Source organism: Xenopus laevis, chromosome 5S, assembly GCF_017654675.1.
Source record: "Xenopus laevis strain J_2021 chromosome 5S, Xenopus_laevis_v10.1, whole genome shotgun sequence".
In the NCBI taxonomy this organism is placed as follows: domain Eukaryota; kingdom Metazoa; phylum Chordata; class Amphibia; order Anura; family Pipidae; genus Xenopus; species Xenopus laevis.
In genome coordinates this window covers 73121360-73147621 of record NC_054380.1, presented here as the reverse complement: position 1 = coordinate 73147621, position 26262 = coordinate 73121360, and the positions used below count along the sequence as shown (strand labels likewise).

Here is a 26262-nt window from a genome sequence, read left to right as displayed (position 1 = left end):
AGACAGTGCCTTGCTGAGGCACTTCCTATTTTGGCCTAAAACAAACAGCAGCAGCAGACTGAAGTGGCCAATCCCCTGGGGGAAGGTTGGTGCCGTCGAGCTAGCCAGTGGATAGTAGGGGCAAGTACGTTTGCTCCAGGACTGAAAGATCAAGAGGCAGGGGTGCTTCGCCAATGAGGCGAGTTGAGGCTGTCGCCTCAGGCAGCAGCGCCCCACTAGGTACCAGGGGCAGCAAAAATGCTGCTCCTGGTACTTTAAGAGCGATTTTCTGAGGGAGGGGGGCAGCAGCAACTGCTGCTGCCTCAGGCGGCGGAGGGGCCAGGATCGCCCCTGTAAAGAGGGCTAGTGAGCACAGACAGCCTGTTGTCCCAACAAGGAGTATTAGTTCGGGGTTAGAGCCCTGAGGTGATTGTACACCAGACAGGGAAGTAAGTGTTCAAGAGTAGGTCAAAGGAGAGTCTACGTGAGAAGCTTAGGCGTTGTATGTGAGGACACCACAGAGATCAGGGGTAATAGTCCCTTAGATAAGGGAGCCCCTTGGACAGCTATTGACACTCCTGTTGGTGTATCTTATAGGACAAGGGCCCAGGAGGCTTCAGAGGGGAGAGCACTGTGGAGTAACTGATATTGTATGAAGAATACCCTTGTGGGCAACCCGAGCCCCTGTCTGAGCTGCATGCTGTGCCCTGCAATAAAAGAAATTGCTTGAGTTCATCGCAATAACTGTGGAGTGTCTCCTTCTTGCGGCAGAGGCCTTATACTAATAAAATCTACGTGACAGGAGCCTACCAGCCACGAAGGGCCCTGTTACACATTGATGTAATCTATCATGTATGTGTGTCATTTGTATGTGTGTGAGCACATCACTTCCTATGAGCCAGTAGGTGACCTTTAGTACTTAAAATGGCAGTTATTTTATAAGGGATTAATCAATGGCACATATTACTAGAAAAGTATCATTTTCATTATAAGTTTTTATATAAAACAATATTTTCCATATGAGCTGCTTTATGTCATACTTTGTTATAGACCTGCAATGTTCATGGGTATAGTTTATTTTAAAAAGGGAGTTCAGTGTCGGACTGGGATGACAGGGGCCACCAGAAAACCTTAGACTGTGGGCCCACTTTCCGAACTCTTATTCTGCCTCTCCTCACTCAACCTCTTTATCCTCCTAGTCTTTTATATCTACTTACTATATTCTTCCATTATTAAGCATTTTTCCCCACTATGAAATAGGAAATGACCATGAAATAGACTAAATGGTTAGAAGCAAGAGGGCCCACAGACACCTGGACCCACCAGGAGTTTTCCTGGTATCCCGGTGGGCCAGTCCGACACTGAGGGAGTTAGATCACATATTAATCTGCTTCCATAAAAAGTGTCAATCATTCATTCAAACACTTTCCTGACTACAAGGAAAATGTTCCTCGCACTCAGCAAAACAAAACAAAATCAAAATGAAAACAAAATTTATAGAGATTATTTTATAAAAAAAAATTCTGTAAAATCCCATTATCCATGATTTGTCACTGGGTAGGGGAATCAAACAAAACTGAACTTGGCGTACCATGAAGTACGAGGCATTTACACTGTATTTTTAAATCAGGTGGGGGATAAATGAAGAACCCACAGTTGTAGTTACTTGCATGGAAGTCTAAGCTTAATCAGTAATAAAAAAAAATCTATGGCATGAAAAGTAGCAGATTAGGGTACTGAAGTAAATGAATAATTAGTGATTAGCAATGATTAGGTAATTTAAATGTTACCTTTTCCCGCATTTTCCTTTCTTTCCTCTCTTGTACCGTGGTCAAATAATTCACAGCAGCATATTCCAGTACCGATAGGAAGACAAACACAAAACTAACCCACAAGTAAATGTCCACGGCTTTGATGTATGAGACTCTGGGCATGGAGGCATTGACTCCCGTTATGATGGTAGACATGGTCAACACTGTGGTTATACCTGTGTAAAAAGGCCATATTTGTTCAGATTAACATGTAGAACACATTGAAATCATACTGGTTCAAGTAATATGTCTGTTAGTCATATTGCAAAATTATCTCCAAACGCCCATGGAATGACAGTGGTACCATCAATAACTGGCAGTTCACCACTCTGTTGACCATCACATCTCATACCATTGCTCACCTCTGCAATGACTCAAAAGTTACATGTCCATTCGCTCAGTTTTAAATGATGATATGCATTGTGCAAAGTCAGTTTGCAACCCAGAAATGATAAATTGCAATTTATAGTATACTTTACAAATATAAGGAATTAGTAAATTGCTCATTGCACATATTAAAGAGGACATCATACCCAGAGAGACTCTTGCTGGAACAGCTCTGCGGTCTATCCAGAATGACACCCAAGACAACATGACCATCAAGGTTGCTGGAAAATAAGTTTGCAGCAGATAGAAAAAGATGTGACGCCGTAATGTGAAATTGATGTAAAGGCGATTGTACCATCCTGTTAGCAAAGAAAATAACACATTAATGTTACTGGGACATATATTTTACTTTTATATTTGTGTCAGTTCTCTTCCTGTTGATGCTATATTTTGCACAACTTTATAGTATATAATATACTAGATGAAGAGACCAAATAAAGAGGCAGTAGTATACTGATGTCCCCATGCAGCCATTCTGTGCTGAGCTGCTCCTCGCAAACTAAGTGACAAGTTCCAGCAGTTTAGCTTAGTAATTGTTGATAAAAGAAGTAACTGCTTAAACAGAAGCTCATAGAAGACAATGACTAACTATATTTACCATTTTAGACTGTTAGCTTTGGTGAACTCGCACGATTTATACATGCTTTAAATACAATTTGTGTAGCTTTACCGTGTTGCTGCAGCTTAATGTGTGAAGCACCGGTGCATTTGTGTTAAATGATTAATACTAAGAACGTAAAGGTATGTGGTTGATTAACTGGGATGCTTCGGACCTGGGTATTTCAAGATATGGTGGTTTGTCATAATTTGGATCACCATAGTTTAATACTTCTTAATAAATATTCAAACATGACATAAATCCAACAGAATTTTTGGCCACCAAAATGGATGCATGCAGCTTTGTACATGACGCAATTCACTGTTTTATTATTGCAGCGAAAAAGGAATATATATAAAAAAAAACTTTTTTAATTATTTGCTTAAAATGAACCCTGTGGGAAATGATTATAATGTCATTTAAAGCTTTCTGGATATTGGGTTTGCAGATAAGAGGTCCCATACATGTATATATTACATAGCTGGGATGAGGCAAAAATTAAAACTTAGAATGCTTATATATAACAATAGTTTTTACCCTGATTCTTTGCCTCAGAGTAAATCTGTTCCTTCAAAAGAAGGCATTTTGGTGCTTGAGGTTTGACACTATAAAATAAACTGCTGGTTTGGCAAAGGCTGATTGACATATCCCTAAAGCAACAATATGCATTGTCCAGATACATCGGAATGAATTACACTCACTAGAAAGGACATGAGGAAAAATGGGGCATTGTGGGAGTTAAAAACAAATTGATTTAGACTTTTTTTTTATGCCTAGCAAGACACAAGATGCATGCATTGCACTTAATGCAATTGTCCCTGTCAGGGCAACACCAAATACTGTTCTGTTCAGCTGTTATCCGGATGCTGTCTAGTTGCTCACCTCAGGCAACCATTTGTATACCATAGTAAACATTACCCTGTAACTTGTAGCCCCAGCATTATAACAGTAGATGGGACAAACCATTAAAGCAACAGCATTGTAAGACAGTACACTGTAGGCATAGTTTTGATAACCAAGTTGGATATAAAAATCATTAATCATTACCACTGTGTCTAATTAAACAAGGATGAAACCATCCATAACAGTTTCCAGTGGGTGGGCAAATATCGCATGAAGCACATTGAATTGATAATCTGCATTGTTGTGTAATCACAATATTTGTTTAGTGACTGTTGTGCTTTTTGGGGGATAGCTCGGATTAAAGAAGAACTGAATCCTAAAACCCAAAGGGGGAACTAAACCCTAAAAACAAATATGGGTAAAAATACAATTGATAAAATATTGAACTCACTGCATCATCCTAAAGTTTCGTAATCTCTATAACAATAATGATGAAGGCCCTCAAAGTTGTACAGGGGATTACAATCTTGGATTTTGTTAGGAGTGTCTCTGACACGCACATGCTCAGTGGGCTTTGAGCAGCTGTTGAGAAGCTAAGCTTAGGGGTTGTCACAATAAATCAAGAAGAAAATGAGGTTCACATGTCTTAGAAGCTGATGCTACAGGGATGATTATTACATTCTAATGTAAACTGCACTGGTTTTGGAAATTGCAAATGGGTCCCTAAGCCCAGAGCATGTGCTGTGAATAAGCAGAAAAGAAGATGGGGAGCTACTGGGGGGCTTCTTCAGATTTACAGATCTTACTGATAAAAGGCTGCAGTGTCCTTTGGCTGATACAGAAACCAAACCTTTCAGCATTCCTAGCCTAGTTCTTTATTAAGCTTTTGTTTTCTTGTAAATTATGTGTAGCCCACTAATGAATCTTGCAGCTTTTCTTGCCCCAATGTTTGGTGCGATTATGCCAAATATTTCCTTTCTACACAATAGGTGGCTAGAAAGTTGCATGGTTCAGTTCTGGAAACCAATTCCCAAAGCTAGGGAATGAGGAAAGTAAATGAATTTAACAATGGTACCAGTGCTGCTGTAGAAAGCAAGTCGAGATGTAGTGTGAAACTTCTGAATCAAAAACTGAGACAGGGAAATCTTTTCATCAGTTTTTAAAGATTCATTTCCTTTTTTCCAGTACAGCATCAAATCTTCATCGGTATAAGCATCTGGAAAGGAAGAGAAGACAGAATCAGAAAATGTTGTCTCTTTGCTTACGTTTTGCTTAGTACTCTCTGATACCCAGTTCCTTATGATTCTGCATTTTCATTAAGGTATGCACCGAATCCAGGATTCGGTTTGGGATTCGGCCTCTTTCAGCAGGATTCAAAATTCAGCTCAATCCTTCTGCCCGGCTGAACTGAATCCTAATTTGCAATAAGGGGTGGAAGGGAAATCACGTGACTTTTTGTCACAAATCAAGGAAGTAAAAAATGTTCTCCCATCCCATATGCAAATGAGGGTTTGGATTCAGTTTGGTATTTGGCCGACTCTTCCGCGAAGGATTTGGGGGTTTGCCCGAATCCAAAATAATAGTTTCGTTGCATCCCTAATTTTCATCTTCCTATTATGTCAGCTATTTCAATTTCTTGTGGGCTCTTTTTATGTACCCTGTATTAATGTCCATCATATGTATCTATTCCCATTTTGTTATGCCTCTCTTTTTATGTAACCACTTTAAACTCTCTTATATGTAGTTCTTTTTGGCAGCTTTTTGTATGCTTTTTTATTTTCTCTTACATTACTTTTTTTCCCCCCTATATTCTTTTATTTTCATATAATTCATCCCTCCTGCTCTTTGAACAGGGAAATGTTTACAAATTTAAAGTTTTACTCGACTGGGTTGTCTGGGTATTTCTTTCATATCTGACTAATATGAGAGAGAGAAATTCCAAAAAAAAGTGCATGCCAGAATCTTTAGGCTTCTGAAAAATACTGTATTTCCAAAATAAATTTAAGCATTACAGTGCTGATAAAAGAGATGCTCATTAAGCATATTATGATGGCAAAATCATATAGTTTTATAAAATGACACCAAAAAAATAAGAGAATGCTTACAGCTTTCCAGCTCCAAGGAGCACGTCTGAGTATCCAGAGGAAATCGGCTAAAATCCATGTTGCACATTGCTGTCACTGTAATTCTGGAAAAAAAAGAGTTATACAACTGAACCATGTGGAAAGCAATGATTATGTTTGACCATTTCAGCTGAAATATAGATGACATATTTGCATCTGCCACTATTCATCTGCTCTTTTGTCAGGGATCCTTCATGACAGAAGCTGTAGATTTTGAACTTGTTCTGAAATTTGCCTGTGGCTGTTTTTAGCAGTGTGAGTAGCAATGGCACATGCTGGGTTCACATGTAGACAGCTCCTGAAGGCAGCATGTGGCCTAAAGGCTCAGCAGACAGGAGCCTCTTTCAAGGCTTAAGGGTAGAAATGCAACTCTATAACATATTCTGATAGGAAGCCAAAGAAAGGCACACGCTCTATATAATTATGTTTTAGAGTAACTCACTACAGTACTATGTTAGTAACCTTGGTCATGTATTGTAGCCATTACACAAATGTATTTATATGAATAAATGGCCTTCTTCCCAGTTTAACCTGCAGGTGAATAATATGATAGTTTCCCTATGTATGAAATCCAAAAACAAAGCCAATTACATTTATTAGACTACAATCTATATGAAAATATATTTAAGGGCATTTTCACCATTAAAGGTACATGTTATCTTAAAGGGGACCTGTCACCCAAAAAAATTATTCAAAATCCTATTTTATCACATTAGTCAAGCAGAATGAACTTTAATTACACAATATAAATTATTTGAATCTTGTTTCCTTCAGTCTGGGAATTCATAATTATATTCATAACTCATAATTACAGCAAGCAGGAGGCAGCCATTTTGTGGACACTGTTATTAAGACAAGCCTTACATCATCTCAGAATCTTGTTTGTGCACCAGAATGGGGGACCCGATGTCCATCCCCATGCACTGGCTACACAATAAAACGGTGAAGAGAATGTGGGTGAGAGCAGTGACATCTAGAAAGTAATGATAAGAAATTTAAAGTGATTGTCTGCCCCACCTCTATACCTAAGGCATAGAGGAATGGCAGCCAATATTTGATTGACAGCTGAGATTTTTAAATGAGTTTACAACATCTATGAACGCATTAATAAAAAATAGAAATTGGATTTCATGTTTAATTTAAGAAATAATTCCAAATCCTTTTCTATCATAGTTAAAATTGACAATCACAGCAAACAGGCTGGTACTATTTTGTAGACTCTGTTTGTTAAGGAAAGCTTTGCATTCATCCCAAAATCTGGGTTTATGTAAGAGAAAGGGGACTTGATGTCAATGCCAATGCACAGGCTACACAATTATAGACCATGAGGATGGAGGGGGAATGTGAAGCGTGCAGTGACATCTACAAAGTGCAGAATGAAGTGAAAGCCTTAGGCAAAGAGGCGGCTAGGCAATGTATGATTGACAGCTGAGATTTTTTAAATAACAGGTATGGATGAAAAAAGAATTAGGGTTTCATATTTAATTTGTGAAAATGACTTTTATATTACAGGTTTAAATCTGAATGACAGGTCCCCTTTAAATTAAAAAAACATTTTTTTAGCTCCTAGTTTAGCTGCTTTTCAGCAGATAACTATCCAATTGACCCTAGGAGCCAAGTAGCGGTGTGAATGAATATGAATAAGAGGACTGAATAGAAAGATAAGTAACAAAAAGTAACAATAAAATTGTAGCCTCATAGATCAACAGTTTATGGGCTACCTGACACTGATCCCCATTTGAAAGTTAGGCAAATCATTCAAAAACTAAAAAAAAATGCTAAAAGAAAAATTGCTAGAAACTGGCCATTCTATAACATGCTAACAGTTATCTTAAAGTGTACCTGTCACCCAGACACAAAAATCTGTATAATAAAAGTCCTTTTCAAATTAAACATAAAATGCAATTTCTATTTTTATTAAAGCATTCATAGCTGTTGTAAGCTCATTTAAAAATCTCATCTGTCAATCAAATATTGTCTGCCACGCCTCTATGCCTAGGCATAGAGGCTGGGCAGACAGTTACTTTCACTTTCCATTCAGCACTTCCTGGATGTCACTGCTCTCCCCCCATTCCCCTGTTCTCTTCATTATTTATTTGTGAAGCAAGGACATGGGGATGGACATCAGGTCCCCAATTCTGGTGCACAAACAAGATTCTGAGATGATGCAAGGCTTGTCTTAATAACAGTGTACACAAAATGCCTCCTGCCTGTTTGCTATAATTATGAATTCCCAGACTGAAGGAAGCGAGATTCAAATAATTTATATAGTGTAATTAAAGTTCATTTTGCTTGACTAATGTGATAAAATAGGATTTTGAATAATTTTTTTGGGTGATATGTCCCCTTTAAAGGTGTACCACCCATTTAATCATAATCAAAGCAGGACAAAACATCAAGACTGAAACATATACAATTGTAAAATCATAATATATGCTTGTTTAAAGTTTAACGGAACAGTAACACTAAAAATTGAAAGCATTTAAAGTAACGAAAATATAAACTACGGTTGCCCTGCGCTTGTGCAACTGGTGTATTTGCTTCAGAAACACTACAATTGTTTTTATAAACAAGATGCTGGGTAGCTATGGGGGCAGCCATTCATAGTTAAAAAAGGAGAAAAGGCACAGGATACACAGCAGATAACAGTTAAGCTCTGTAGTATACAACGGAATTCTTTAGAACTTATCTGTTATCTACTCTGTGTCCTGTGCTTGAATGGCTGCCCCCGTGGCTGCAGAGCAGCTTGTTTATATAAACTATAGTTGGATTTCTGAAGCAAACACTCCATTTCTACCAGTGCAGGGCAACACTACATTATATTGTCATTCCTTTAAAAGTCTTTCATTTTTGGTGGTACTGTTCCTTTAAACAGGAACTTGCATTTATATTCATTAACACTAATGGCTGTTATGCTTTGGGACCTATTTACTAACATCTGGATTTTTTTTTTCTCTAATCGAATTTGTGTTTTTTTATTTCTCTAAAACTCTACAAAATTTGAGATTTATAAAATGTATAAACCACGAAAAACTCTAATACAAAACCCCTCCAAGTGAAATTTGTTGAGGTCGGTGTGAACTGCACTTGTCCTATTAGGCCATTTTTAATAGGCCAATTCAGATTTTTAGAAGTTTTCAAAATTTTTTACACTAGTAAAACTTGATTAATTTTGATGTTTTCAAGGCTTTTGTATTTTAATTTTTGTTAATGCTTTTTATATTTGGAATTTAGAGAGATATTGTTTACTTGTGGTTTTAAAAACTCTAAAACCACTAAAACAAGACTGCTAATAAATGGGCCTCTAAGTTTCAGGCTTATTTTAAAAAAAATGTAAAAAGCAAAAACATACCTCATGCTGTACAAGACATGTCCATCTGGATATACTCGGAGCATGATATTATCTGTAGTTGTGTCATGAATAAAGGATCTTTTGGAGTGAACAAAGAAAACATCAGGTACCCATATCTTCTTTACAAGCCTGCTGTCAAAAGTCATGCTTTTGTTGGTGCTGCTGGGGAATGACAATCTTTCATCCTTCCAGTAGTGCCTCAGATATAATGTCATGGTAAAATCCTAAATAAAGTACAAATTCATATTCAAACACCATTTTCCCAGTGCTATCTCACATTCACTTCATGTTGTTTTAACATTACCTTAAGGCTTTCTTGACCTTCAGTGTGACTATTTTAATAAAACCTGCCTGAAAACATTTCATTTGAATGTCATAAAAAAAAAAAAAATCTTATTCGAGTGGCTACAAAATAGTATCTAAAAATAGTATATGTGTGTCTCCTAATCATACCCTGATCTATTTTTATACATGCTTAAACATAGTAAGACTTGTCTCTATGGATATGTCAACAGAAAAAAAAACTGCAAAGAAAGCTGTAGAAGAGCTAGAAGGGAGAAACATGAGATATAGTTATGCCTGTTAATACTTTAAATAATGGATGTTTCTAGAAGTCACATAATATCATCTATCTATTTCACAACCCAGCTTATTTAAATATATTATATCTCTTTCCACCCTGGAGGTTTAAATAGTAAAATGGCCAAAATGGACATGTATTGTTAACTTTCAAATCACCTTACTTAAATTTGGGGAGCACGAGTGCATGTTATAAAAGTAAACTATAAGAAAAATCCCAAACCAAAGGGGAAGGGGACAATGAATTGGAGCCATTTCTTTCTAAGCAGATGTGCATGTATGAAAATTCGGGCCTCTATTTATATGGTTGCTCTGATAAAGCCCAAAATCATGCATAAGACAACTGGTATTATGGAGACTTGAAATGACTCTTTCTAAAAACTGGGTAAATAGATAGGCTAAGCAAAATAAAAAATGATTCTAACATAGTTAGTTAACCAAAAATGTAATCTATAGGCTGGAGTGACTGGATGTGCAACATAATAGCCAGAACACTACTTCCTGCTTTGCAGCTTTCTTGGTTTCTAATGATTGGTTACCAGGCAGTAACCAATCAGTGACTCGACCATATGGGTCATAACTGTTTTTGAATCTGATCCTCATGCTACGGATCAATTGCAAACTCACTGAACAGTTATGTCTCATGTGGCCCCCCTTCAAGTCGCTGACTAACTTGAAGTTGGAGAGCTGAAAAGCAGGAAGTAGTGTTCTGGCTATTATGATAGACATCCAGTCACTCCAGCCTTTATACATTACATTTTTGGCTAATTAACTATATTAGAAACATTTTTTATTTTGCACAACCTATCTATTTACCCAGTTTTTATTTTTACACTGAACTGTCCCTTTAAAGTATTACTTGCCGCAAGCTTTCTTGTCACCTCAATCCTGTGTGTAAAACCTCTTTACAAAGAGCTGGAATGGAAGTGGGGTAGTAATCTATTTTTACTGTGTAGTACTACTGTATGTAGTTGTGAGTGGGGATAGCTGAACTAAGCTTCTATTGCAGGGTTAACTACCTACATTTTGGCATAAATAAATAGTTTGGAGTGTGTTTTGCCAGCGTAGGTATTCCTATGATGCAAGTACAATTGTGCTGGAAAGTCTAAGGGCCATTTAAGTGTGTTCCATACCATAAAATACCCCCTAAGAAGTAGCATATAGATTTAAACAGCACAGGAGCAATTATATATAGTGATAACTGTGTCTTTGACTACATATTTATCATCAGTTCTTTACATAATAACTGGAATCACTCCACTGTAACTGCCACCTAAAATACATTGTATAACAATATCATTTACATAATAACTTTATGATTAAAGGGTTATAAAAATGCAGATAAAACATACCATATCAACTTCAGAAATACTGTCCAAGCTTTCAACCTGTACATCAGCACCCACAGGAATTGCAGGACCTGCAACAAAGAAACGTAGATGTCTCATTGACAACCGAAACTATAGGTCTACTCTCAGTATACAGCATCACTATAAATACGATCTTAAATGATACACTTTATTTTTGCGTGGGCCTTCAAGCAAATCACTATGTGAAACTAGTTCAGCCTGGGATTGATCCCCTATCTAATACCTCGCAGAGACTTATGGGAAGGCCCATTTATTAAAGGTGAAATTTCAAATTCATGTGAATTTTTAAATTTCCGACCCAAAAATTCGAATCGGATTTGATTCTTACGAATCGAGTTTTTCTCCCCCCAAAAAAATTTCAATGTCAGGAAGGCTAGTAACACCTCCAAATGGCTCACCAGACTTGTACACAAACTCGGCAGGTTTTATATGGTGAATATTTGAATTAGGACAGTTTCCATGATTGAGATGTGATAAATCTCACATTTGAATTTACATTTGAATAGGGGGATTAAAATTTACTTTACAATAACAATATTTAGTTTACAATAAACTGTCTGCTTGTAAGAGGGCTAACTAATTATTTGAAGGGGCATTTATCATTTACATAAGGGAAAAACATTTAATATTAGTGGCAGATATCCATAAATGTCTTAAATGTTTAGATGCCCCTAATCATATACAGTTATGTGCAGAGGCAGGCCTTGTTGGCTGGGGGCCCAAGGCAGCCCAGGCGGTCAGCTCGCCCCCCATCCCCGTCTTTTGCGCACTCGCATCAGCAGCGTTCTTGTGCGCATCTGTGAATGCTCTCAAGTGCCAGGGCCTCACTCTCTACGGCTTCGGAGGCTACATCTGCTCCTCTCCCTCCCCTGGCTACTGATCCACTCGCACCCAAAGGCTCCCCCCACACAGTCACTTTCAAGAGCTGTTGTTGCTTATGTGCATGCGTGCAGCAGCGTTCTTGTGGGCACGGGCGCCAGCACCATTCACCAGCACAAGTCTAGTGCCAGGTCCGGACTAGGGGTAGGTAAAAGAGGTAGCTGCACAGCACCTCCCAATCGTTGCGCCATAGGCAGCTGCCTCTTCTGCCTACCCCTAGTTCCGGCCCTGGGTATGTGATCCGTTATCTGGAAACCCGTTATCCAGAAAGTTCAGAATTACAAAAAGGATGTCTCCCTTAGACTCCATTATAATCAAATAATCCAAATCTTAAAAAATGATTTTGTTTTTCTCTGTAATAATAAAACAGTACCTTGTACTTGATCCAAACTAAGATATAATTAATCCTTATTGGAAGCAAAACCAGCCCATTGGGTTTATTTCATGTTTACATGATTTTCTAGTAGACTTGAGGTATGAAAGTCCAAATTACAGAAAGATCCATTATCAGGAAAACCCCAGGTCCTGAGCATTCTAATAACAAGTCCCATACCTGTATTGATAAGATCATTATGATATTTAAAGAAACAATACATCACATCAAAAGAGCACATAAAGAATATACTATGGCTGTGTTCAAAGATGTGTAACATTAAACTTTTATTTACATCGCTGTGTAGTGAACTGTGTAGTCATCCAACAAGTTCCAAATCATTTGAGTTGAGGCATTTGGGACAGAGACATTTGATACTTTGCAGCCAAAGGACCTCACTAATTATTTGCCATTTAACCATTTGAATGTTTAAATTACGGATAAATATTTTGAATATGGTTTATATATTTTTTGAATACATTTACTGATGACAACAGGTTATATAAGTTGCATCTATTATACACCTCATGGTATACCCCTTGATCCAGGAACTGCCCATGGGAGCTCCAGATAATTAGAGTAGGGAGTACTCTGTATAAGGTTTGGTCACTATGGGATTATTTCTTTTTCTATGACACACTGCGTGGTCTTAAAAAGCTCCTGATTTCTTTCCCAAACATATTTCCAACCCCCCAGCTTTGCTGGCAGTGTTGATGCCATGTTTTAGGCAGTTTAGTAGCTATGTGGCCCATGGCCCTAATTAATGAGCAATTTTTTGTTTCTTGGTAAAACAGGTCAATTAACCAACATTTTTGCACCACTTCAACATTTTTGCCCAGTAAAACCTACTGTAGTTACGGAACTGATAACTGGTACAAAATGCTTCTCTTAGTTATAAAACTACAAGGTCTCTGGAATTGTTACATTATGATGCTTTCTACACATATTCTACCAGCTCAGACCAAGTCACATTCCATTAGCAGTGACATAACTACAATGGGGTGCCCCCCAGGAGTTGCGATAAGGCATTCTGTGGGCAGCAGGGCAGGGGAATTTTCCAGCGCCTGTGTCTGGAGGATGGGGAACACAAGTCTGGAGTGGGGGGTGCACCGAGGCCAAGACTAGTCATGCCACTGCTAATTATTATTTACTCTTGGATTTGAATAAATACTTACTCAAATTGAGCCTGGCCCCGAAGTTCCCCCTGGGCCTGACTTGAACCAAACAGATTCTCTCAGGAAATTAACCAGACAGCTTTATTTGAGGTATACGTTAATACAGAGTATTACAATACAGAGTATTAAATAATAGCTCACACGTCCTGAAAGCTCGTGAGAACGTTGGGGGACAATAAGCAATACAATAGATGACTATTTAACCATTTCTTCTTCCATGGGGCTGATCTAGAGGCATCCAATCATCATTCTTGTTTTAGCATAACTGTGTCACTATTTCCATCTTAGGGACAGACTCACAGTCTCAGTACAATAGCCAAATAAGTTGCAACTACTGTGTCAGCACAGTGTCCACAATGGTATTTATGCTGTAGTTTCTGAAACTATATGTGTCTTTCTTGTCCTTGCACAATACTTGTGACATGAGACAACAGATGTATTCCTTGTTCTGTGCAAACATTCTACATTCTAATAACAGAATGGCCTTTAACCTTGAGCTTCTTCTACAACACAGCAATTCTGTACTAGTGTCATATTCTATAATCTTTGTTCTTTGATAATAACCACTTATGGCTTAAATCTAAAATTCTGATATCTACAGAAAGTACTATTGTTTAAGTGACAGTGGACATCATTGATGGTTTACTATCTAGGGATAATCTGCTCCTCCAAGTCATTTATAATTACATTTTCTACCTCAAACAGGACTTTGCTTTCCTCTGATTTCAGTGGAAAATATTAAAGCTTTCTTAAATGGATGATAATGATGTTGGGTGACCAAGTTGTAATGATAAATATACTTTATGAACAGCACCCACAGTGTTGAATCAGCTGAGAAAAATCATTCTGGCAGTACTTATTTTTCCTTAATACACATGTTCCTGTGTTTGCATGCCAACACAAACTATAAATGTAATGCATAGGAAATCCAAAGAATTCCTTTATTTAGTGTAACACAGCCTTTTCTCTGACTTTGATGCAATTTACTTTTATGTAGCTAACAAAATCATCGGTATTAATAATAGGGTCATTTTTCTCTTGCAGCAAAATCACTGGAGCTGAAACACAATTGTACTAATGGTCTATCTTATTACTGTAAAGCATGTCATCTCCTAATATTCTGCTTGGCTTGTTTATATGAGAATTCAGATAGATTTGAGCACACTTGAAGCAACACAGACCCACAATCTAAGCACAGCAGGATAGGATAGCACATCAGGATATTTGGATCTTTTGTTCTTGTATCCCAGTATCAACTTGTTTTCCTCAGGCACAGAAGGTCTGATGTAGCCGTTACATAATGTAAAAAATAGAAAAAACTCCTGAAAGATGACAGACTTCTTACTAGTATTCTTGCTTACTCATTACTATGAAAAACTATAATTAGATTAAAAGTGATAATGTCAAATGTGATCCAGTGGTTGTTTTACTACAGCTCCTAGTGTGCACGTTGAGTCAACGGATGACATAACTCATGAGAGCACACGTTTGGGACTGTTGCACATGTATAGCATTGTCATTCTATTAGTGACACAAACTCCTTGTTTGCCAGGACAACATTTGGTATTTTCTACTTTCTTAACAAAATTACTAGCCAGAGGTTTGTACAATGTTATTCCCTCTAGAGTTATAGTTACAACTAGATACATACAGTGAAGCCTCCATTTTACATACCCTCATTTTAAGTATTTCCATATGTTATACAACTTTTTGTGGTCCCAGCAATATTAAATGCATAATACATTTCACTGACTTTACACCATTTTTCTGGTCCATTTTTTTACATATGGCAAGAAAATATCCTCTATTATGAAGTGTGTGTGAGAGAGGGAATGTGTGTGTGTGAGAGAGAGAGAGAGAGAGAGAGAGAGTGTGTGAGAGAGTGAATGTACAGTATGTGTATGAGAGAGGGAGTGTGTGTGGAAATATTATGTAACAAACAATTTGTTTTTCTCTCAGTCCTCATTAAAGGAAGCACTGCATGCAAACACTGTCCTTGTCAGATTTAATTAGAAGGTGGATGCCTTCCTCAGCACCTGCTACAGTATTGTACATACAAAATATCTGTGGTTTCCAGAAACTGCTTCTGATGTAGGAGCCGTGTTATCTCTTGGAGAGGACAGGGGCGTATTTATATTAAGACACCCGAGATCCTGTGCCTAAGGCGGCAGGTTTTGGGGGTGGCCCTCTATATAGACAAGTGACAATAGGCTGTGGCAATAGGCTGCAAGCTTCAAGGGATACTATGCCTTTCTATGTCTATTTAAAGGGTTTGTTCACCTTCCAAACACTTTTTTCAATTCAGTTGTTTTTAGATTGTTCCCCAGAAATAAAGACTTTTTCCAATTACTTTCCATTATTTATTTTTTACTGTTTTTCCAAAATCTAAGTTTAAAGTTGAATGTTCCTTTCTCTGGTGTTTCAGTCTGGCAGCTCAGTAATTCAGCCGTAGACTCTAAACTGTTACAATTTTGCAACGTTGAGTCGATACATTTCTCAGCAGCATCTCTGGAGTATTAGCAACTATTGTATCAATTCAAACAGCTGCCAGTAATGAAACCCAGAAATTCTGCTCAGCAGGGACAAAAATAAGAAATATATCAACTAAATGTATAAATTTAGAACAGTTTACAGGGTCGGCAACCCCCCCTCCAAGGGCTGCTTCTGAAGGTGAAAAAAGACACTTGATACTTCAATATTAGAAAAACAGTCACACATAGAAAATAGAAAGTCATTGGAAAAAGTCATTATTTTTGGAGATCTATCTGAAAACAAGGTGAACCACCCCTTTAAGCCTCTGTCTGGTTGCTAGGGAGGTAGAACATTTAAAACAAGAAAACTATTCCAATTCAAACATAAAGAGCTGCAAAAGATTAAAGTGAAAAAACATATTCCCAACAGAATACTACTGTCTGCCTCAGTGATCCCATAACTGTATCTCTCTAGCCACTGCTAAACTACAATTCCCAGCATTCAAAGCCAGAACCATTAGCAGAGTTGTAGCTGATGGGCTAAGAGAGAGATCTCAGCAGGACCTTCATTCATTGGGCATGGGAGAGTCCAGTCAGGGACCAATGAGTTCTGATGGTGGCCCTGGTTCTATGACTGCTTATGTTTGATGTCTATTTGTTGTATTTTCATAAATGCACATGTGTGTGACTGATGTGATTGATATAAGGGGATAGTTTGGGCAGTGTGGCTTCCATTATTTATAGTAGTTCGGGGACTAGAGCCAGGCCCAGACTGGCAATCTGTGGGTTCTGGCGAATGCCAAAGGGGGTGCTGTAATAGACAGACACTATTTATTGGGCTGCCGGGGGGGGGGCTGTGCAGACCTCTGTGTGTCTCAAATTCCATGGCCGTTTTAAATCCCACTCCGGACTTTAGTCTAGAGCCAAATCTCCCAAAATTGACCCACCATTGCCTGCTATTGTAATTGGGAAGGTGTTTGTTATGAAATTGTCCATTGGAGATATCAGTTTTTCTTTCCAGTTCCAACTTTTCCAATTTCATTGGAAAAGGGAGAGGGGTAATTTTTGGTGATAAGCCATCAGGGGGTACAAAGGGGTACAACTACAAGGAAGGGGACAATCAATGATGGGGCCTTGAAAATGGTTTCTGGTGTCAGCCCTGCACCTTCCCAAACTACTAAAACTTGTGGGTGCCAAAGTACCCAAAATCTATTGCTAAGGGGAGTGAGACAATATGAGAACTTGCTGTCCCACTGACTCTAAACCTGTGCTTATCTAGCTGTAACTACAATTCCCAGCACCCCCTGTGGCTGACTTGTAGTTATAGAATATAGTGTATGTGGTATTTCTTGTTTACTTGTTACAGCTTTTGAAGTGTTAGACCATTTACTCTGCTGCTCTTTAGCTGTTAATGTCAACTGCCATTGGCCAACTGTCCCACTCATCACTCATCCTAGTGGCCTCAGCATTAGAGTAGATGATGGGCAAGGGAGAATCTGAGAAGAAAGACAAGTAGCACAAACCAGAACAATAGTTACTAGCCTAATTAGGGTGCCTTGTGTTATGGGTGCAGGGGCACTGATCAGAGCTTGACTGTTTATGAAAAGCCCCAGTGGGCCCATTACTCACCCGGGCCTCTAATGGGAACCAGTGTCTTCTGCCCCTATAACACCCTGCCAGTAACATACTTCTTTACAGTAATGGCACAGAGGGGGATTTGGGATGTTTTGTCCCCATGTGATTTCCAGTTCAGTGTATGGCCAACCAAATGCTCACTCCCAAATGATCACTCCCATTCATTTCTAAATTCAATTTAATTGAGCCCTGGTGAAAGTAATTGGCATAGAAATGAATGAGGGTGATTCCAAGTGTTTATTTAACTATTAGTTTGTGCATTGTGTCACCAGGACCCAACCTTGGTTAGCAGGGGTGTCTAGGGCCCTTGATTGCACCAATAAATTCTGTCTCTCCCAATCAGCTCCTTCATTCTATTTAAGTTGCTGCTGATTGGTGTTACTGGTTATTTATAAGGCACAACCATAATCAGTAGCGCAGTATTGAGCTATTAAGGGAAATCCAGTATATACAGATGTATATGGCAGAGAGAGAGTTCAGTTCACAATCTCTTCTCTTTCTTTCTCTCCTCATAAAGTGAAATATGAGCGATTCCTAGTTATTCTCAGCGATTCCTAGTGATTCTCAGCGATTCCTAGTGATTCTCAGCGATTCCCAGGAGCAGAAGGAGATAAAGAAGAAACACAAAAGTCTTTTCAACTTTCATCAGGAGCAGAAGAACAACTTGCCCAACACACTGTGGGTTATTTGGAGGAAGGTAAGTGTCCTGCATTTTCCCATCCAGGGCCACCATCAGGGGGGGGGGACAAGTGTCCTGGGCCCGGGCATGAAGGGGGGCCCAGCAGTGCAGCACTTGAGAGCGCCCGAGCCATGCGGCCATTTTTCAACAGCCGAAATGCGGAAGTGCCGAAAAGCCAAACAGCCAAAGGACCCAAAGTCACGAAAACAGCCGAAGCCGAACTCCCGAAGCGGCAAAAATCCCCTGGCCAACAATGTATTATTTGAATATTCTATAGGCCCCTGCCACCAATGTGAAAGTAGGGCCCTGACAGAAATAATGGGCTGATTTGTGGACCAAATAAAATTGGATGGTATTGTCTTAAAATGGGGACATGGGGAGCTGGTGGGGAGGGGCATTCTATATACATAAGTAAGCATTTGTTTCTAATTGGAACCATATTAAAACCATAGTTTCTGAATGAAAAGGGTTCTTATTAAATAAGGGCTAAATATGCTGCTGTTTTTACCTCTGCTCTTTATTGTGTTCATTTGGGGGTCTTACATCTTTACGTTAACTCTAACCTTCCCAAATCTCTATTTTATATTACAGGAACATCAAAGATGGGCATGAGTGCAAGTAGCAGGCTTTACTACCAGTGGCGCTATGAAAAGGTAAAGGTGCTCACAGCTAATTTCCTCATTTTATTTTCTGACTGCTGAGAAAGGTATCCAAGGGGTTAAAGGAGGGGCTAACCCAATGCTAAACATGGCATATCTTCTGTGTAAATACAATGAAACAGAAATTTGACAGGGTTTAGCATAGTGTGTGCCCTGACCTCAATGTTTTCTTGCTTCTTACATTTTTCTAGCACTCACGGTGGATCTTGTCTGATCTGGACATCTTTGAGATCAGGGATTTTGAGGATCCACTCGCGGGCCCTTATCTCGAGTGCATCAGGGACAAGATCACCAATGACATCAGGTTTGCACTCTACGATCTGTGGATGGCCAAGGACGGTGTGAAGATTACAAAATGGTGGAAATTACACCTTAAGAACGAGTTCTGGCAGGACTACAGATACATCAAGGCCCACCTGAATTACCTCTACAAAGAACTAGAGAAGATCAACAAGGCCATACTGACTAAGAACAACGAGAGATATTCAGGTGCAGTATATAATCCATCCTTTTCTTTCCCACACTTGGTCAATCATTTAATTTTGCTTAATCACCTGATTTGTGCTTAATGTGCTCCTAAATATTACAGGTGCGTGATCCGTTATCCGGAAACCCACTATCCAAGAAGCTCCGAATTACAGAAAGTCCATCTCCCATAGACTTCATTTTATTCAACTAATCCAATTTTTTTAAAAATTATTTCCTTTTTCTCTGTGATAATAAAACAGTTTCATGTACATGATTCAAACTAAGATATACTTATTGGAAGCAAAAACATCCTATTGGGTTTATTTAATGTTTACATGATTTTCTACTAGACTTGAAGATCCAAATTACAGAAAGATCTGTTATCCAGAAAACCCCAGGTCCCAAGCATTCTGGATAATAGGTCCCATACCCGTATAAGGATTTTACAGGAATATCACTTTCTAAGGTAAAAAAATACATAGTCTGAGTTATCTTGTTTGGTTTTACAGATGGTCCTCGGAACAACTCACAAACAGCAAATGATACCAGCACCACCAGCAGTTTCCTCGGTACCAAATACTGATGCACCTCAGTCTAGGCACCACATCCTCAGGAAACAGCAGTAAGTAGGGGGCATCTCAATTCCACCAGTGATGCCCCCCTTTCATCCACTGCACTTTCACCAGTGGTGTTTTCAGCCACCGTTTCCACCAGTGTTTCCTCCCCTTTATCCAAAATATGGTGTTATGCACAGGAACTCTTTTAAGCCACTTGGTAAACCCTGCATTCCTTTTCATTCCGTCACTCAGACTGCAAATGCCGGGGTCTGCAGGTCCAATGGAATGGAAAGGAATGCAGCATTCATTGTGCGGCTTAACTGTGCCCATGTTTATGCTGCCATATTCCCTTCTCTTTCTCATCCTGTCACCACAGACCCTTACCTTTACCATATCCCCTCCGCTTCCCTTGATTCAATGTGGCGCATTGATCGTGGGAGCAAATCCGATCGCCTTTAAGGGGTCAGGAAGGAATTTTTCCCTCTAGTGAAGTTAATTCACTTTTTAGAGTTTTTTTGCCTTCCTTGCGATCAAAAAGCGCAGTTTATCTAATAATTAATAAAGCTGTGGATTACACAGATTAACCACAAAGTCATTGTGTGTATCTTTATTGTGGGTATTGGGCTAGGGATTTGGCAGAGATAACATATAGGGGGGAGGGGGGGAAGTTAGAATAAGGCTCTTATAGAGCAGGGAATGTCACATTGGTTATGATTCTCCTTGGTTCCTAACAATGAAACTGAAACAACATATAACTGCTGTGTCAGTCCTACTATGCTCCATAGGACTTATAGGAACCTATGTAATACTTAGAGCCAATAAACATCCTTCCCAAATCTCACCCTAACTGGCCTTTTGACAACTCTTCCCTTTGGGCCTTTGGAAAAGGGCCGGCCCCACAGTTTAGAAGGGCCCTGATGGTCTGTGTTGGTTTAAGGAAGCCATGGAAATTGCATATTTAGAGAGAAAACCAGTTACATGCAGATCTGCAACCAAATTCTGTTTTAGAATCATCATTTCATGCTCTTTTACCTTAGTTGTCTAAAATTCCCTGGAATTAGGAAGGAATCTACTAATTTAGCCTCTTCAGTAGATGATAACAAAGGCAAGTTATACTGGGTTGCAGCTGGATTAGGTGGGATATTTATATAGACTTGACACTGCCCTGCCTTTATCACACCCATTTATTAGTGTAAGAAGGTATAATCTATAGAGGTTTTATGAAACAGATGTTGATAATCAGACTCCTGGAATGAACACAGGGTTGAACATAGCTAGCTGTACTGTATGGAGGAAGGTTATACAAGCTAAAAGTGTATTACACAATTCCCTCTGTAAAAAGCTGATAAAGCAACAGGGTAATACTGAGACTGTGGGTGGTTAAATGACAGCAAGACCAGCAGTTTAGACATACAGTATGAATGAGGGTATTATAGATAAAGGGACCATGCAGACAATTGGTTGGCGGAAGTGATGTCATGCGCACAGTGTAGGGGGCGTGTTTAGGTCAGGTGCCTAGGGTGGCATCGGACTTAAATACAGCCCTAGGAGAGAAACAAATTATCTGAAATTAAATGTTAGTACCTTAAAATATTCAATATCATGAAATCTTCACGAGCAGTAAAGGGAACTAACAGCACTGCTTGTGATATTTATTTCAGAACATGGAATCGTACATTAGCTCTGATCTCCGTTTGTAAGTGATATCTATTGTTAATGTGGCTACACTTTCGAACAAGTTAAGCCTATTGTGTGTATGTCAGAGCACTGGAATGAAATACCTGTACTTGGATTCTTTTTGGCACATCTAGATACGTACACCAAGTATTACAGCAGAGTTCTGGTAAGCCCAGAGGAATGCCCAAGATGACAGATATATGGTATTTCTCTTCACCAAAATGCACCATTTCAGGGGCCCCTATCTACTCAAAAGTGCTGCACATTATACTTTATGTTTGTAACTCAACACAATACCTTTTAAAAAAAAAGAAATATACAAATTTTTGAGATACTATCTAAGTGGTATATAATTGTGCAACATAGTGGGATGTCTAAGCAGTTACTGAATGAAGCAACATTGCAGTGAGTTGGGACAAAGTGTATCATTTATGTTATATAAATACTTGAAGTCATATGGTGTCTGAGCAGCACATAACATTTTCACAGACAACACAAAGACAAAGGAGGTATGATAATAAAAATGTTTTCACCAGGTGTAATTACCTAGAGTCAGTGTCGACTGGCCCACCGGGATACCAGGAGAACTCCCAGTGGGCCCAGGTGTCAGTGAGCCCTCATGCTGCTAAACATTTGGCATATTTCATGGTCAATCTTTATTTCTGTGAGAACAAAATGACTAAATAGATGGAATAATAGATGATCGTATTTTATTATGTAAAGAAAAGAGACTAGGAGAATAGCGGTTGAGCGAGGAGAGGAAGAATAATAGTACTGAGAGTTGTCCCCTGGTCTAAGGTTTTTGGGTGGGCCCCTGGTGTCCCAGTCTGACACTGATGATCGTGTGGCGGGGTAAGTGACTTCTCCCTCAGGGTCCCGGGCTGTGCCATTACAGATGTACATGGGCAAGATAGGCATGGGGGCAGTGCCCCCCTTGCCCCTATATGTGGACGCCCATGCTTCACCTATTACCATACAGACAATGCACAATGTGTCTTCTCTAATTGCATATATTTTAATGCCATTCTTAGCAGTAGCAAACACAATCCAAAGACCCTTCTGCATAACCCTAAGTTTTTGCTAAACATTTTCACTTCAAGCCCCAGCCATAAGTCAGGGTGCTTATTATAGTTCCAATCTTTGGTTGGGGCTCCCTTCCAACTTTTGTTCAGAGCCCTCCTTAGTTCATGAAATGAGTACAGACAGAAGAAAATATTGGTCAGTCAGTCATTAATGCATAGTTGCAAGGATATCTAAAACAACAAATACATATTAATTTCATATATTTAAGCTGTGCTTTCATCTAATAGAAAAAATAGCAAATCTCCCCAATACTTTCCTGAATGCCCTTTAGGCTGCACCCCCTTTTTTTACTGCCCCAAAAATAAAGGGGGCCAGTCCCAAAGTTCAGGAACCACTGCCCTAAAAGACTTTATTGTAGATGCAATACAAGAAAAAGGCTAAAAGCAAACATGATACTTAAAAATGTGGGAACAGACAAGGCAGTCCATAAACTGCAAGCACATAGCTATTTGGAGATGGGAAAAAACTGAAAGGTTTTTTATATTTGTTTCCCAGTCTTTTGATGCATAAATACATTTTGTCCATACCTGATACAATACCAATGCCTGCAGTGAGCAATTACAGCTAACATCTATTCTCTCACCTATTTTATGTTTCATGTGTCTGTAGAATTATTTTTGTATATCTTGAGTTTGGGGACAATCTCATGCCATAAAAGTTTTATCAACAAAGAGTATTTGTTCTTATGAAATCAGAGTCTTTATTTTCTTCCCTCCAGTATCTAAGCTTTTTGGTAACTGCTGGGTAATGAGATATGCTCAACATTCTTACTTTCTAAATAAATTCAGTTAACTGATTTAATATGTGGTTAAACCCCTGCATGTCACAGTGAAGTGCAGATGCTTGGCTGCAACACCTTTATCCTACAAAATGGTTTTACAGGTGATATCAACTGAATGGTAACACTGCACTGCATGTACCTGAAAAGAAATGTTCCTCAATCTCACAAGGTTCCTTCCTCCTTGAACAATTTACTCTGCAGTTTACTGAAGTAAATGTTTCTTTGAATGCATGTTGAATCTTTGGAAAGAAGAGGCAGATTTTCCCCCACGTACTAATCTGTTACTGACCTTACTGACATGACATTGTCCCTGCACATTATGCCAGAAAATAGTTAGAGATAGTTCCACAGATTAACAGTCAGGCAGTGAGAGATGGAGACTGAACTCTAGCTATGCCTTTTTCTATCTCATCCATTGTTATGAATTCAAAACTCTGCAAGCAATCAGTAGTGCCAGTGCCATGTGACTGCAACATTATCTAAAAAGAACTGATTTAGTTAAAAAAGAGCAATACATAGAGAAACTGAGGATCACTCTCCTTCATTAGCACCTATGCACAAAACAGTACATGAAGCAGAAAATGGACATGCGTTGGTAATTGGAGGCACGATTGGGTTGGCATGTAACTAAGAACTATGTTATATTTATGTAGATTAAAAATATGCATATTAAAGAGACAAGAGGAAGGAGCTACCTTCCCCATAGGGCTTAAAATATAAGTGGGTGGGTAACTAAAACTAATTCAGATGTTATGCGAGTGCTCCAAGATGCAGTCTTTAAGTTTATTTTTTAAGAGACTGAGGAAAGATTCTCACCAGAGGAATTCAGGGATGGGGTTACAAATGAAAGTAGCAGCAAGAGAGAAAGGTTTAAGGTGGAAAATAGTAGGGTTAGAGGGTGGTGTGACCAGGCTGTGGCTATGAGTTGACAGTGTAGTCAGCTAGGAATGTATGGAGACACAAGACTGTATATATATTGAGGTTCAGGTAAATAAAGGCTTTTGAAAGTCATAAGAAGCAGCATGTAAGTTATTTATTGCTTTATGGCAAGCCAAGATAAGGATTTCAGCAGTGGAGAGGCCTGTTCTTTTGTAGATGAAAGGAGGAGGATTCTAGCAGCAACACAGTCTACAGTGGGGAGAGATTGGAATTAGGACGTTCAGTTGGTAGAAGGTTACAGTAGTCTAGATTGGATAGGATGAGAGCGTGTACAGTTCTCAGATGTTGTTTGTAAAAGAAAAGGACATATTTTGGCAATATTGGGTAGAAAGAAGAAACAGGTTTTGATCATGGTTTTAAAATGATCAGAGAAGGAGAGAAAGAAGTCAGACTACAGTATTGACAGGGTTAATAGGGCATGTTATCAGAAGAAAATAGTAAAGAGAGAGATGCATCAGGTTTAGTTGGAAAGATGATCAGTTTAGTTTTTGTTAGGTTCAGTTTGAGATGGTGTTAATTCATCAAGGACTCCCAACAACTCAGGTTTCAGTTTCAACTAAAGGAAGGCTGCAAAAACTCCAAATTGATCCCAGGACGTCCCCCGCGAGCTAAAACATCAATTCGGCAGGTTTAAGGTGGCAAATAGTCAAATTCAAATTCTTAATAGGCCAGAACATGATACATTTTCAAAAATCTAATTAAAATTTTTTTTAAAACTCAAATCAAATTTTAACTATTCCCTAGATGAATTCTACTTGAAAAAAAGCTTGAAAATTCTAATTTGAAATTCAAAATTCGATATCAAAAATTAAAATTTTGATAAATCAAAAAATAAATAAATAAGATAAATCTGCCCCCTGGAGTATGCAGTGCAGTTTTAGGCTCCAGTCCTTAAGAGGGATATAAATGAGCTGGAGAGAGTGCAGAGACGTGCAACTAAATTGGTTAGAGGGACGGAAGACTTAAATTATGAGGGTAGACTGTCAAGGTTGGGGTTGTTTTCTCTGGAAAAAAGGCGCTTGCGAGGGGACATGATTACACTTTACAAGTACATTAGAGGACATTATAGACAAATAGCAGGGGACCTTTTTACCCATAAAGAGGATCACCGTACCAGAGGCCACCCCTTTAGACTAGAGGAAGCAATGTAGGGGGTTCTGCACAATGAGGACAGTGAGTTTGTGGAATGCACTGCCGGAGGTTGGTGTGATGGCTGATTCTATTAATGCCTTTAAGCATAGCTTGGATGATTTATTGGAGAAGCATAATATCCAAGGCTATTGTGATACTAAGATCTATAGTTAGAGTATATATCGTTTATGTGAGTGTATGGAGGGGTCAGTGTGTGTATGTATGGATGCTGGGTTTCATTTGGAGGGGTTGAACTTGATGGACTTTGGTCTTTTTCCAACCTGATCTAACTATGTAAGAATGGCTGCCCCATGGCTACACAGCAACTTGTTTATATAAACTATAGTGGTCTTTCTGAAGCAAACACACAGCTTTTACCAGTGCATGCAAACAGTATATTATATGTTAATTACCTTAAAACAATTTATTTTTTTGGTGTTACTGTTCCTTTAATGAAAGGGTTGATAAATACCTGACTAGCAACCTGTTAGTTTTAAGCTTTACTTTTTTGGCAAACATTAAAAAAAAAAAACACAAAAGATAAATACCAATTGCAAAGCTGCATAGATTACTTTCATCTGTAAAAAAAATAAAAGACCATTGAAAAGTGAACGTCCCCTTTTAAGGTGTCATTTTAATTTGAGGAGGCCTGTGAGCAAGTGATGGTTTTATTAATTTGACTAAAAATCCCGATTATACTTTTTCCAGGGGAC

The 26262-nt window shown here is 38.7% G+C and overlaps 1 protein-coding gene across 1 annotated transcript in view; it reads right to left on the bottom strand.

Moving 5' to 3' along the window:
- Positions 1-26262, bottom strand: part of gabrr2.S (gamma-aminobutyric acid (GABA) A receptor, rho 2 S homeolog) — a 43948-nt gene that overhangs the window by 1790 nt on the left and 15896 nt on the right. Inside the window, exons 3-8 of the mRNA XM_018265445.2 lie at positions 11025-11092; positions 9094-9317; positions 5724-5806; positions 4694-4834; positions 2324-2476; positions 1770-1966 (exon numbers count right to left, since the gene is read on the bottom strand). Coding sequence (XP_018120934.1) covers positions 1770-1966; positions 2324-2476; positions 4694-4834; positions 5724-5806; positions 9094-9317; positions 11025-11092 — 866 coding nt within the window. The remainder of the gene's footprint in view (positions 1-1769; positions 1967-2323; positions 2477-4693; positions 4835-5723; positions 5807-9093; positions 9318-11024; positions 11093-26262) is intronic.